This window comes from Lemur catta, chromosome 6 (assembly GCF_020740605.2).
Source record: "Lemur catta isolate mLemCat1 chromosome 6, mLemCat1.pri, whole genome shotgun sequence".
Taxonomy (NCBI): domain Eukaryota; kingdom Metazoa; phylum Chordata; class Mammalia; order Primates; family Lemuridae; genus Lemur; species Lemur catta.
In genome coordinates, this window is record NC_059133.1 from 19,692,337 (window position 1) to 19,706,149 (window position 13,813).

A 13,813-nucleotide genomic window follows, 5' to 3' on the forward strand; every position below is an offset into this window, starting at 1 on the left:
GCTTGAGGGAATATTTTATGTGAAAATCATTAAGTTTTCTGTGCGCTATTCTCTTTGAACTTCAAAGAAAAGGAAATGATCAGAGGGTTATTACAAAAGAAAGAATATTCACCAGGACTTTTCTGGGATGAGAAAAGTGCCATTTATGTTGGGAAAGTTTATCTTTCTGTAAATTTTACCCCCTCAGGTTCAGTAGGATGTCTTTCAGCACTTAAAGAAACAAGAGTTTTTATATTTGTCAAATTTTGCTCCCAAAGAAAAGCCTATTGCCATTATGTTTGGTTTATTGCCAAAATTGAATACAACTCTTTAATAAAATAAATCCAATACGTTGAAAGGAAGAGCAAAATGAGATTTTTTTCCCCTAGTTCAACAGGTAGAATTGAAGTAACAATTGATTTAATTAGGCAAACAGGGCATGCCAATTAGAAGGCAGGATTCCCTGAAGCCTTGTGAAATACAATGCAGAGAAAGTGATTCTATCTAGCCCCGTATTTACAATTGTGGAAATTATATGCGCAATTATTACATAAATATTCATCAAGATTTCTTGGATGGGACCAGGTACAAATGAAACAAAGGAACGTTATACATCAGATTTATATCATGTGGGAAAAAAGTAGCCAGCCCCTTCCCCTGCAATGCTCATCACTGTACATCCCAGACTTCGCAGAGAAGCGGGGTAAACTTGTAGTCGTTCACTCTCCACGACATCAGCATCTCAGCGTGGTGGTGATTGAATGTCCGCAATTCAGTCAGGCGACCCAGCAGACAGGCAAAATGTTGAGGATTTTCAGGCTGATGAATCTTACACAACTTCTGTAGCACGTCAAGAAGTGGTTCCTGAAGTTTCTCTATTGCCTCTCTATCCTTTATGTATTGTCTGTCTGTTTTGAAGTTTGAAATAAAACGACAAAATAGAAAAAGTGGAAAAGCATTAATTTGGCATAATTACAGCAAGCTAACTTTTCTGAAGTGTAAGTTTACAAATATGCACTTAAAAATGTACACATTGTGTCCAATTGGATTAATTTTTACACGCACACACATATACTCATGTAATCATAACTAGTTTAAGATACAGGACACGTAATGCTCCTAAGAAACCTCCCTAGATTCTCATTCCAATCAGAAACCCTAAAGGTGGACATAGTATCCTTTCTGGTGGGTATAGTCTCAGCAGTGGAATGGCTGGGCCATAGGGCATATACATGCATAATTTTAGTAGGTTCTGCTGAGAAGTTTTTCTTTTTTTATCATAAATCATAATTTTTATGGTAAAACAAAGTAACAACTAGCACTTACTTCCAAGTTATTAAATATAAAAATACAGATAAATTTTACATACAGAGGTATTCATGTCAACATTGTTTAGAACAATTTGGAAATATCCTGAATATAGTAAAAATTAGGTAAATGATTGTATATCTACACAATGGAATACCATGCACATATTACAACAAACTCTTCCCAATATCATTTTTTAATGACTTAGGAAAAGACTTTTGAAGAAATTTAAACTTAGAAAACACAGTGCGTTCTCTGTTATGTTAAAAAGTGTATAATTTCATTTGTATCCCTGCTCAAATATCAACCACTTGGAAAAGCCTTCCCTGACCACTAATTAAAATATCATTTTCCTGCCACTTTCTTTCTTTATATTCTCGTTATTTTTTTGTAGCATTTGCCACCTTCTGAAAAATTATTTGTATTTTTTTCTTCATTTATTATTTTTCTCACCCTCCTAGAATGTAAGCTCCATGGGAGCTGTATCCTGCTGTATCCTCAATGTCTAGAACTATGTTTAGTACACAGTAGGTGTTCAATATACATTTATTCAATGAATGAGTATGATGTTTAGAAAAAAAAACTGAGAAGAAGTACACTGAACTGTTAGTGATGGTTCAATTTGAATGGTAGAATCATAGGCCATTTTACTTTTTCCTTATATTTCTGTGTTTCCTGGATTTTTTTCAAAAAACATTATTACTATAATACAGAGGAAAACATGGCATAAAAATTAAAACATAACATTGAAATTACCTGGAGAGAGGATAACAATTGCTGTTAGCAGAGCATACTCTTCTTGAGTCATTTTCAATTCCCCAATACTTTTATAAAAACTAAACATAGGCGTTATGTAATCATCAGAGATACCTATGAGAGAAGTTGCAGAGTCATGGTCAAAGTTTTGAGTAACTGAAAAGTGTAAATCTAGAAACACATTACACATATACATATGTTAATTTTTGCACCCATATGCACACATTCAAATACTTACTGTACATTACATATCCCAGACAAAGGAAGGACATTGCAAAGATCAGTTAACAAAATCCTCAAAATACAGCCTAATCAATGATTTGTATGTATCCAATTTCAGCAGTGTCTTTGTTTCAGTCACTACTGAATAATAAATGATAATGCCCCTGAATTGCCAAAAGAATCTCAGGAACTTCACCATTTTCTAGATGGTATTTAGTTAATCTTTTTTAATATTAAGATCTATAATTAATGCAGAGATAGCATCTTAACAAAAAATGGTTGTTCTTCAATCCAAAAGTGTAAATGGCTTCATTTAATAAATAGGCCAGGGTTCTTATCAAAGGGTTCTGATCTCTCTTTCTCTGAAATACCAAACCTTTTATGTATCCATTGCCTACTAAGCATTGGTACTTGGACTTAATATGTCCAAAATCAAGGACACTGTGTACAGAACTAAACTGCAACTTCCTCCAAATCCACTCCTGGCCTGGCGTTCCCATTCTCCATGGCTACTATGCTGACCCACCCAATTGCTGGGCCTGACAACTGGCCTGTGGCTTCCACCTGCTCCTCTCACGTGATGCTCACAGACCTCTCCACTGCACCTGGCCCTGACTAGTGTGAGCTCCCATCTCTCTTCATCTGGGTCCTGCAGTTGCTTCCTCCCTGGTCTTCCTGCCTTCAGCTTGGTCCCCTTCAATCCACCCTCCATTCAGATACCAGAATGACCTTTCTAAAATTCAAATCACATACTTTCTCCCCACCTCTTAAAAACCTTCAAAAACACTCTATGGCTTTTGACATAAAGTTTTAATTGTCTTCCTTTTTGCATAGGAACCTCTGAGACCTGTCTCCTGCCTATCTCACCACTCATGATAATAATAGTAGGAGTTGGTGTATATTGTGCACTCACCGTGTATGAGGCACTGTTTTAAACACTTATTGTGCTAGAATTCATCTAGTATTTCTAAACCCCAGGAAGTAGATTCAGAGAGGTTATATAACTAGCCCAAAGACACACAGCTGGTGAGAGGTGGGAGCAGGATTCAAACTGAAGCTGGCAGGCTCCAGAGTCCTGACGGTGAGCCGTGACTAAGCTGCACCACCTTCCCGCACGCAGCCTCTCCTCCGGCCACCCTCAGCCACATGCAGTTCCCTAGACAAGTCACACTGCCCAGTTTTTGTAGATGTTGTTTTCTCCACTTGGAATATCCTCCTTCTCTTTTATCTAGCTCAATCCTCTTCGTAATTTAAGACTTCTTTGTACCACTTCCCCCACTCATTCAACAAATATTAGTTTGTGCAGAAGAGCATTTGGCTGGGAAATTGGGGAGACAGAAAAACAAAGCAAAACAACAACAACAAAAAAAACCTGTGATGTGACTTAAGAATGAATTAAGATGAGGATGAATTTCCCAGGATTGGTCCAGATGGGAATAGACTGATCTTTTCCATCACAAACCAGATCTAGAGCCAAAGAGCTTTGGCTGAACCAAACCAGAATAAAATTTGCTTTCAGATACTACAGAGTACAGTTATCATCTAATGGTATACCTCACAGAAAGCAAACTTATCAGAAAGTCTAAATCCTCACCTTTAGAAGAATATAAAGAATCTTCCCAAATTGAATCCGTGGCCTTTCCCTCTCTAGTCAAAATACCACACTCCTCTCCCCTTCAACTTTGGGTTTTTTAATTGATCCCAGTGGGCTCTATTAACAACAGTGTCTTTGTTGAGCAACTTGGGGATTGCATCACGTGGAAGACTGCCCTTTATCCAGCTGTTACAGATTGAACAGAATACCCAGGAGCAAACTAGATGCAACTTAAAATGCAGAGGACTGGAGTATGTGAGCCTGGAAATACCAGCCCTGGCTTCCGGTAAGCAGAGTAGGTAAGAGGTCATGAGCCAGCTCTGAATTTGACATCTGGCTGCATGACTTGATCTCGGGCACGTTGCTTAAACTCTCTAAGCCTTAGTTTTCTCATCTGTGAAATGTTGTAACGTGTAATGTAACGTATACTCTGTAGAACAGTAATATTATAGAAGATAATATATGTAGAGTGCTTAGCACAATGCCTGGTTCACAGTAAACCCTCAATAAATGTTAGAACAGATAATTATAACAGCCATTACTATTCTTATTCAGGAGAATTGAATCAACACATTGGTTCATCTTAGTTCATCTTAATCTTAAATTTGGGCCCGGTGCGATGGCTCACGCCTGTAATCCTAGCACTTTGGGAGGTGGAGGCAGGAGGATCGTTCAAGGTCAGGAGTTCGAGACCAGCCTGAGCAAGAGCGAGACCCCCCGTCTCTACTAAAAGCAGAAAAAAATGACCTGCTAAAACTATATATAGAAAAAAATTAGCCAGGCATGGTGGCACATGCCTGTAGTCCCAGCTACTCGGGAGGCTGAGGCAGAAGGATCGCTTGAGCCCAGGAGTTTGAGGTTGCTGTGAGCTAGGCTGACGCCATGGCACTCTAGCCCGGGCAACAGAGCAAGACTCTGTCTCAAAAAAAAAAAAAAAATCTTAAATTTGTGTACTCTTGTTTTTACAAGGCTATGTTGGAAGTTTTTATTATTTATTTATTTTTAATTCACATTTGTTTTGATTGGATATGTTGGGTTTTAAAAAAAAATCCTGCAAATTACTGGGGATAAATACAAATTATCTAATCAGTGCGATTTGCCTCAATATTTTTCTAGATATTAAAGCTAAACTAAGATCTGTATTTTCTTGGTAAGGTTGTTCTTTTTCATCTTCAAAAAAAAATGTCAATCTTTATGCTTTTTCAGCATTAAAGGACTACACCCATCATTGTAGTTACCTAAAATAATATTAATAATTCATGGCAATGCCATTACTTTAAATAGTACATGATAATTTGGGGAAAATATTCAAGGCAACTGATTTGAAAATATTTGGTTGTAAAAAAAAATCACCTTTGATTACCTAATTTTCCATTCCATTTGTCTTTCTAAATCCCTACTCACCCTCCAAAGATGTTACCTACAAGATCTATTTAATTACGGTTGATAATGTTTGGGAAAAGTTAGGTTAAAATGTTTATTATGATTGTTTCATCTTGTGCATGCTGTAAAAGCCAAGAGTGAATATAGTGAAATATAGAAAACAAATAATACGAGAGTTTAAGAAAAAAAATTTCCTATGGATAGATCAAATCTAAATCTGCTTTTGGAATTAGAGTCAACAACCAGAATTAACCATGCCGGCATAAACAAAGTGGGTATTTCAAATGTTTGCAAACCAGCAATTTCTAACATAAGAAATGTAACAATAACATCATCCTGAAGGGGACAGCCTTTTCCTGTTTTCCTGCTTCCTCCTTCTTCCTGGAGACTTGCTTAAAATTTGCTTCCCTTTTGCGTGCTCAACCAAGTAAGTGATTTTTGGCCACAAGAGGGAGATATTTTCTAACTTAACCGCAAAACTTTGCCGTGGAAAAATTCCCAGCTGCAAAAAATCAGTTATGATTTCTCTGTTTCTTATTTGGTTCCCCCCACTTTAAAAACAAAAACGGTTGTGATTGACAAATTAATTGTTCAATGATCAGGAATATTCTTTGAGAGAACAACCATTTGATAGAATTAACACCATACTGCTTTAAGTTGTTTTAAATATAAATGTGTTTTATTTACTAATTAACTTCCTGGTCTTAATTGGGAACAAAAACAAAGCAGATTTGTGTGTGTGTGTGTGTGTGTGTGTGCACGCGTGCATGCATATTACATATGTTTGTGTATGCATATTATACAAGACACATCTTCTGGTATTTTAAATACCCCTATATAATTTATTATAATTGACATTCTCAAGATAGACTGAACATATTGTTTTAAATGTTACTATTTGCTCTAGAAATGGCACCACCCCATAGAGGAAAGGTTAAGGCATACCTGACATGGCACACAAAGCTATGTCTGCCTTCTGCTTTCATTTCAAACGAAGCTCTCGCTGTCCCAATGGTTTCCCTACGAACTAATGACACCAATTCTTCCAGCTTCCTAAATCTGATTCAGTTTGTTGCCTACACGACATATCTACCTTCCCCATCCCTCCCCCATAGCCATATTCCATGACGGAGGCAGATCCGAGCTCCAGCCCAAGGTCCAGTCACCATCAGGCTCATTTCCCACATCAGAAGTGGGAGTAGGCAGGGACAGCGGTGCAATGCGGGCCATGAGACTAAAGGGGAGTCCACTGGGAAGCTCTTAAGAAAGATTCATACTCAGGAAGAGACCATCTCTTTTTCCTTTGGGCATTGTGCCCGGACATAATGCCTGGAACTGCTGTGGCCGTTAGATGACCAGGAGGAGAAGCAGCCTATGAGTAAAGCCAACATACCAAGGATAGCAGAGCAGAAATATGAGAAGGCCCTGTGCTTCTGATGGAGGGCTGAGCCGCTGAACTAACCAGTTCTGCTGCCACACTTCCTCTGGGGTTCTCCTTTGAGCTAATACACTTCCTTATTTTTTAGGCTATGTTGAGTTAGATTTTCTGTTACTGTTAGCCAAGAACATTCTAACTCACAGCTCCCCTAGCAAGGAGACACACTTTTTATGTCTTCATGCTTTTTTCCTGAAATATAAGAGACAATCCTTGTTAAGCTAAGGTATCTCACTCATGTTTCAAGGCCAAGTTCAAATGTTGGTTTCTCGGTGATTTTCCTGTCACAGAGGAGCATAATTATTGGCTTCTTTATCTATGTTCATTTCTATTGCACCTATCATGATTCACATCTCTCCTTCCCACTGGAGTATGAAATGCCATACAAATTTTATGAGAGCAGGAACCAGTTACTGTGTCCCCAATGCCTCGCCCATAAAGGGTGCTCCATAGATGTTTCTTATTCATCTCTGTATCTCTAGTAACCAGCATCCTGCTGGAGACATAACAGGAGATTAATAAATGTTGGTTAAATTAGGCCATAGTATGTTTTGTTAGTTCCTTGTGACAAAGCTGACATGGTTGTGAAATGCGATGGGGACAAAGGATGCCATTAAGATAAGGAAGACATTGTTGTGGGGCTGAGAGATTGGACTCTGTCCTCTACTTCAATGGCTAAACTCTACCTAGTGAGTCATTTGTGCCATATTCTTGACCCTAAGTAAAAAGTTGCCATCACATTAACAATTCAGAACAGAACTACTTTCAAAATAAAATATTTAATTTAAAATATTTAATATACTTCTCATTGGTCCTAGTGGCTAAAAATTGTCTGGCCAGATTAGGTCTCACTGATGCTTAGGAGTTGCCAGAGTTTGTATTGTCAAGTACCAGACTCATCTCAACAAAATTCACTGATATTTGTATACCTACTATGCGCCAGGCACTGTGTTAGTGCTGGGAGCACGAAGTCCTCAAGCAGTTAAGAGACTGGTGGAAGAGGAAGATGCAGTCAGTCCTCCACATCCATGGTTTCCATATCCATGGATTCAACTAACCACATATTGAAAATATTTGGAAATAAAATTGTGACTATAATGATCATGTGCAAACTTTTTGCCCTTGTCATCCTAAACAATACAGTATAACAACTATTTACATTGTATTGGGTCTTTTTTGTTTGTTTTTGATTTTTTTTTTTTTTTTGAGACAGAGTCTTACTCTGTTGCCTGGGCTAGAGTGCCGAGGTGTCAGCCTAGCTCACAGCAACCTCTAACTCCTGGGCTCAAGCAATCCTTCTGCCTCAGCCTCCCAAGTAGCTGGGACTACAGGCATGCACCACCATGCTCGGCTAAATTTTTCTATATATTTTTAGTTGTCCAGATAATTTCTTTCTATTTTTTTAGTAGAGACGGGGTCTCACTCTTGCTCAGGCTGGTCTCGCATTCCTGAGCTCAAACGATCCTCCCACCTCGGCCTCCCAGAGTACTAGGATTACAGGCGTGAGCCACCACGCCCGGCCTGTATTAGGTCTTATAAGTAATCTAGAGATGATTTAAAATGTACAGGATGATGTGCATAGGTTACATGCAAATACTGTACCATTTTATATCAGGGATTCGAGCATCCTTGGATTTTGGTATCCAAGAGAGATCCTGGAACCCGTCCCCCTTGGATTCATGGGGATGATGTACACAAATAAATACATAACATCCCCCACTGAGCATGTACAAAGTGCTTGGGAAATGGAACTGAGGAACAAGGAGTTCGGCCTAGGGGAAAGGAATCTGGTCACTTGTATTCCTTTAATGCTTCCTCTTAATTTAAAGATTTTTCCTATAATTTGAGTCTCAAATTTGCCCATGCCAAAATTATAATGCGACCACTTTGAAAAGCAAAATTAGAGATGCTAAGAATTCTAAACTTTAACTTAAGCATTTTACCTTTCCAATAAATATTCTGCCATTTGTTTCTTTATATTTCTAACCCTTCTTTCAAAGTCAGTATCTGAACTGATAGCTCAGATTTGCATCTTGGGAAAATGGAGTTCTGATGCCTGTTTTCATATTGTACAAGTTGCAAAGGCTAAAGCAGTGAAATCATAGCACAGAAAAATCAGCACAACGTAGTTCAGTATAATAATACTAGCTGCAACTTCCTCACTCTAATAAGATTATCCCCTTCCTTTGACCTCATTGTCTCTATTCATTTTATCATTTACGTAAAAGCAATTTGAAATTCCTAAATTCCACTTACATTTTATGTCTCAACTGAAGGGCAGGAACTGTGTTTTACAAGGTCTTTATATTTCCTATTAGCCGATAGTTGGGCAAATAGTAGACTTTGGTGTCAGGTGCGACGTATAGAAAGAGTGCTGGGCTTTGAGTCAGAACACCTGCCTTTATTTCCTGGCACCCTGCTGATTAGCTGTAACATGCACCTATGAGGGGCCATTGGGAGTAGTACTAACAAGATGACGTACATAAAAACAAAACATTAAAAAAATTCACAAGATATATTGTTATATGAATACTTAATTGAATATTTTTATGTCTCTTGTGGACATTCAAAAAGGCCAAAAACTACTATAAATTTCAGGGGTTATTTATATTTGGAATAAACAGAACAAGTTGCTATGATCCGTGAGAAGTTATTGATAATTTCTTTAATGTTAAAATGTAAACTCATTCAGCATTAGCAAGCCTATTTCAATCCTATCATTTTAAAATGTCATATGATTATTCCTATTTTTATTAAAAATTCCAGCTTAAAAACCTAGTTGTATCATAATACTAGATTAGGAATAAAATTATTGATGCATTAGAATTGTGTGGAAACAATTCAGCCACAGGTTTTATCAGATATAAGTTCTAAAGCCTCAATTAGCATAAATAAACACTAACTCTCATTAAGTAAAAGCAGCTGAGAAGACAGTGTCTTTGTGTATATTATTGGGATATAAAAATAACAAACAAGAGTGTGAATTTGAAGAACAAAAAAGAAATTTCACATTATATTCTTTAAAGAGTTCTGCAGGCACAAACAATGCAACTTTCAGACATCATGTTACTCTGGAGTTAAATGTACAATAGAAATAAGAATGTGTTATATTAGCATAAGAATAAAAAGTTATTCTGAAAGGTCATCTTGCAAGATCAGGTTTTTATGTGGCATGTGGAAGAGGCAATGTTCTGAAAATCCACTGGGAGAAGCAAATTCATAAATATTAATAAATGGAAACATCATTAAAGATGATAAACTATGAAGCAGCATGTGAGTTTGGATGGTTTTTGTTGTCACAATATGCAGTTGATATTTGGGGAAAGTATTTTATTATGAACTAGAGACATGCATATTTGTTTATATAGACCATATTTTGGAAAACTTTATTCTTGAACTTTCTGAAACTTGAAGAATCATAAGTTCTGAAACTTATGAAATTACAATCAAGGTTTTTTTTTTCTTATTGATTATATGTATTTTAACTGGCAAGACCCTCATCATTTCTTGCCTAGTTACTGTGTTATTCTCTTTGCAGGTCTTCCTGCTTCTTGTGTCAAGGTATGATGAAGAAGTTAAGTTGGAACCTCAGTGGAAGTCGTGTATACCTCCTCTGGATCATGCCCTCACGGGGAGGGCGTGCAGTTCTTTCCCTTCACTGCCCTCCCCATTGGCTGGAATGTGGTTGTACCAAAATGGTAGGGAGCCACTTTAGACCACAGGGATGTGGTCAGCAGTCTATGGATGGATGAGCAGCAACACAGAAAGACACTGTGAAGCTGCCCTATCAGTGCTCATGCCCAGGCTATTACAAGATAGAAATAACTTTCTATCTCATTTGAACACTCTTTATTCTTAGTCTCTGTTACAGCAGCCAAACCTCTAACTAAAATTATATATAATATATGATTATTTATTTTCATGTATATTTCCCCTGGAAGATGAAGTCCTTGAGGAATATGACTTTATCTTATTCATCTTTGCATCCCCAGTGTACCTGGCCCATGGCAGTACTCAATAAACGTTTGTTGGAAAAAAAAATGAGCGAACAGATCAACAAATACAGGTCCCAGTGGAAACAACCCTCCCTTGCTACTGAACAGTTAACATACTGACAGAGTCAAAGGAAAATGACAGGATTCTAAACTGACTCAGGGCTCATCAAGGGAGAGGGGGAGGGCTAATGAGCCACCCCAAGAAACATGGGGAGGTATTCTGAGATGATAATGTGAGTCAGAACAGCTTGATTGTTCTTAAGGTTTAGGGAATGTTGGTCATCTCTACTCTATAGCTCACCATCGGAAGTGCTCTTCAGGCAAAAAAACAGGTGTTCTGCCTATTGGAGGTAGCTGATGTGTTGCAGAGAGGCTCCGGAAACATGGGGCAGCCAGAAGTCAAGGGAACCTGGGTGTGAGCACATGCGTGGGTGTGAGCATGTACCTTGAAGCTTTGGTGTCTTCACAACTAGGACCACTCCACTTACTCCAACAGGCTGGGCTCTTGCCCAGACTCAAGAAACCCTGGAGGGCCCTATGTTGCATCCAATTCTAGGAACTTGGCCACAGCCTTGTTTCTCGTGACGATCCCTGTCTTGACATATTGACTAAGCCTGGGAGTCCATCTTCCTCTAAGCTTGACCACATTTCTTTGAACCAGGGGATTGACCACATTTTCTTGAGCCTCAACTCCTATGGCATGTTCTTGAAATCTACCTTCTCTCAATAAGGTTATCAGGTGAGAATGAGGGGGGAGAGGTGTTGGAAGTTTGAAGAGAGAGAAGAAGGTGTGAGATGGTTTCCCATAAGAGTAAGAGTGAATCGACTAAGGAAAGGGGATAAATGGGCAGTACCGAGGTCCACTGGAGCTGTGTGCTCCTTAACTTACAACCATACTGGTTCAGTTCTCAGGTTTGAGCACAGAGTAGGTGGAGAGTTGTATTTACTCAGAGATGGGGTTTCTTTAGGTGAGAGAAAGACAAGGAATTGAGGGTATCCTGTGAACAATCCAAGGAAGTGATCATATTGATGGACCATGAACACCAAGTCAAGTACTGAGGGAAGTGAGGTCAGGCAAATGGTAGTAGAATCAATGGCCAGAGGGTTAGTGGATGGAAGGTCAATGAATGCAAATTGTTTTGGAACAAAGAATCCTTGGAGTCAGGGTCCTGGAAGAGGGTAAGCTAGAAAGTTAGACAGGAATGTCAGAGAGAAGGAGTGCTTGAGACAGAGATTTTGGAGGAGGGAAGTTATTGGTACTACAGGGTCTAGGTCTGGTGTAGGACTCATAATGTCTACTCAAGGTGTTATAAAGAGCAAATGATATTTTTGTGAAGCATGACGTTGGCCGTGGAAATGCTCCATTCAGATCTCCCTTAAGGACAGCTGCAGTGTGGAACATTGCTGGTCGTGAGTGTCCAGCTGCTGCCCCTGTGGACACTGAGGACATACTTACATCAGTCTTCTCCCAACCAATGACTGAGCATAGGGGGTGTGTCAGTACTGGCCCAGTCAATGGGCAGCTTGAACTAGGTCCCTCTCCGTTGTTCTGGCTGAGACTTTCTCAGAACTGCCCTGTGGTCTGATGCTCTCACAGCCAGTCCTTCCTTCCCCCTCTCTGTTCACAGGTGTCAGATCAGTGTGGTGGTATCGTCGCCTGGCCTACACCTGCTCCCTCCCCTTTATTCTTCAGGGGCATTTCCCCCAATTAACCTCTGGCACACTTAGTCCCATCTTGGTATCTGCTTCTTGTAGGAACTAGAGCTCACAGAAACACTTAGAGTAGAGCCTGACACATAGTAGGTGGTGCTGAATAAGTATCTTTTGGTATTATAATTAATAGATCCAGACATTATGTAAATATGCCTTTTATATTTACACATATAAACTATAAACATTTATAATTTTCCTCTTACTAATTCAATAAACTTTTTAGGAAAACTCTAGTTTTTTCTTCCAGCTGAACCAGAGTAAAAAAGGGATTTTCTCTACCTTATCCAGGCTGGGAAAGGACCCTGTACTAACCCAGTGGTCAACATGGAAATGGCAGCACCTGACTTGGCCTAGGACCTAGGAGGTCTGATGAAGCCAGTCAAAGATTTTTAAAAAATGGAAGCTGAACACCCTGGGGGGGGGGGGTGGAGAGAGAGAGAGAGAGAGAGAGAGAGAGAGAGAGAGAGAGAGAGAACAGCTGCTAGACAATTTCCCTTCAGATGTCCTGTCATTGAAACATTTCAATTCATATAACAGATATTGCATCCCTTTTTTTATTATTGTCTGGCACCTGAATCAACTTTAAATGACTCATCTTTGGGGATGAGAAGAGAGAGACACAGCAGAACTTCCATACCCAAACTGCCTTTCTCCTTTTCTTACACTCAAATGCAAAAGAGGTATCTGTATCCCAGATTAACTACTACAGGCAAGGTCTAGAAAAAGGAGACCTTTTGTTGGTTAGTTGTCAGTCTGGGATACAAATAACTTTGATATTTGGGAGAACAACCATCTGAAGAGTAAATAGATGGACCAGCTTCATAACTGAAGACAAACCTCCATTCATTCCACAGATTTTTTGAGCATCCATTAGGTGTCCAGGATAAAATACTAACTCAAAAAGAGGAAGACCCTGCCTTGTGGTGTTTTTATTATCAAAATCCAGGCAAAATTGCAGAATAAACATTAAAGTTAGTCATGATTTCAAAGAGATCGAACTGGTTATGGGGTCTATTTCAATAGCTTTTTTAAAAAAATGAAATGTGCACCAAATAAGAAGTAAAGCCTAAATTCAAGCCTGATTTAACAGTCATTATCCTTAATCACCACAGGTTCTTGATGAATATACTGAATACACATTAACTAGAGTATGAACCTTTGAGAGTTAAAGAAACCTGTCTGGAAAATGAATAACATTTTGTCACATGTCATTGTCTCCTTTTATTAGTTTTTTAAAAATTGGATTTGACTCTTGGATTTTCCTAAAGAGAGCACCAAGCAAGAACCAAATAAGTGACCAAGATAAGCTGGTGAGGCTTAATCCATCACAGGTTAAAGCCACCATAATTTTCTGCATAAAGAGAGAATCACCAATCTACCTTCAATACCCTAAACCAACAAAGAAATTCATCCATGTGAAAATTTAAG

The 13,813-nt window shown here is 38.7% G+C and overlaps 1 protein-coding gene across 4 annotated transcripts in view; it reads right to left on the minus strand.

Moving 5' to 3' along the window:
- Positions 1–266: 266 nt before the first annotated feature.
- The window catches only part of NR1H4 (nuclear receptor subfamily 1 group H member 4), a 70,299-nt gene continuing 56,752 nt past the window's right edge, over positions 267–13,813 (minus strand). For all 4 annotated transcript variants that reach the window (XM_045553142.1, XM_045553141.1, XM_045553140.1 and 1 more), the window contains 2 exons: positions 2,044–2,157; positions 267–887 (listed from right to left, as the gene is read on the minus strand). In XM_045553142.1, coding sequence (XP_045409098.1) covers positions 649–887; positions 2,044–2,157 — 353 coding nt within the window. In that variant the 3' untranslated portion in view covers positions 267–648. The remainder of the gene's footprint in view (positions 888–2,043; positions 2,158–13,813) is intronic.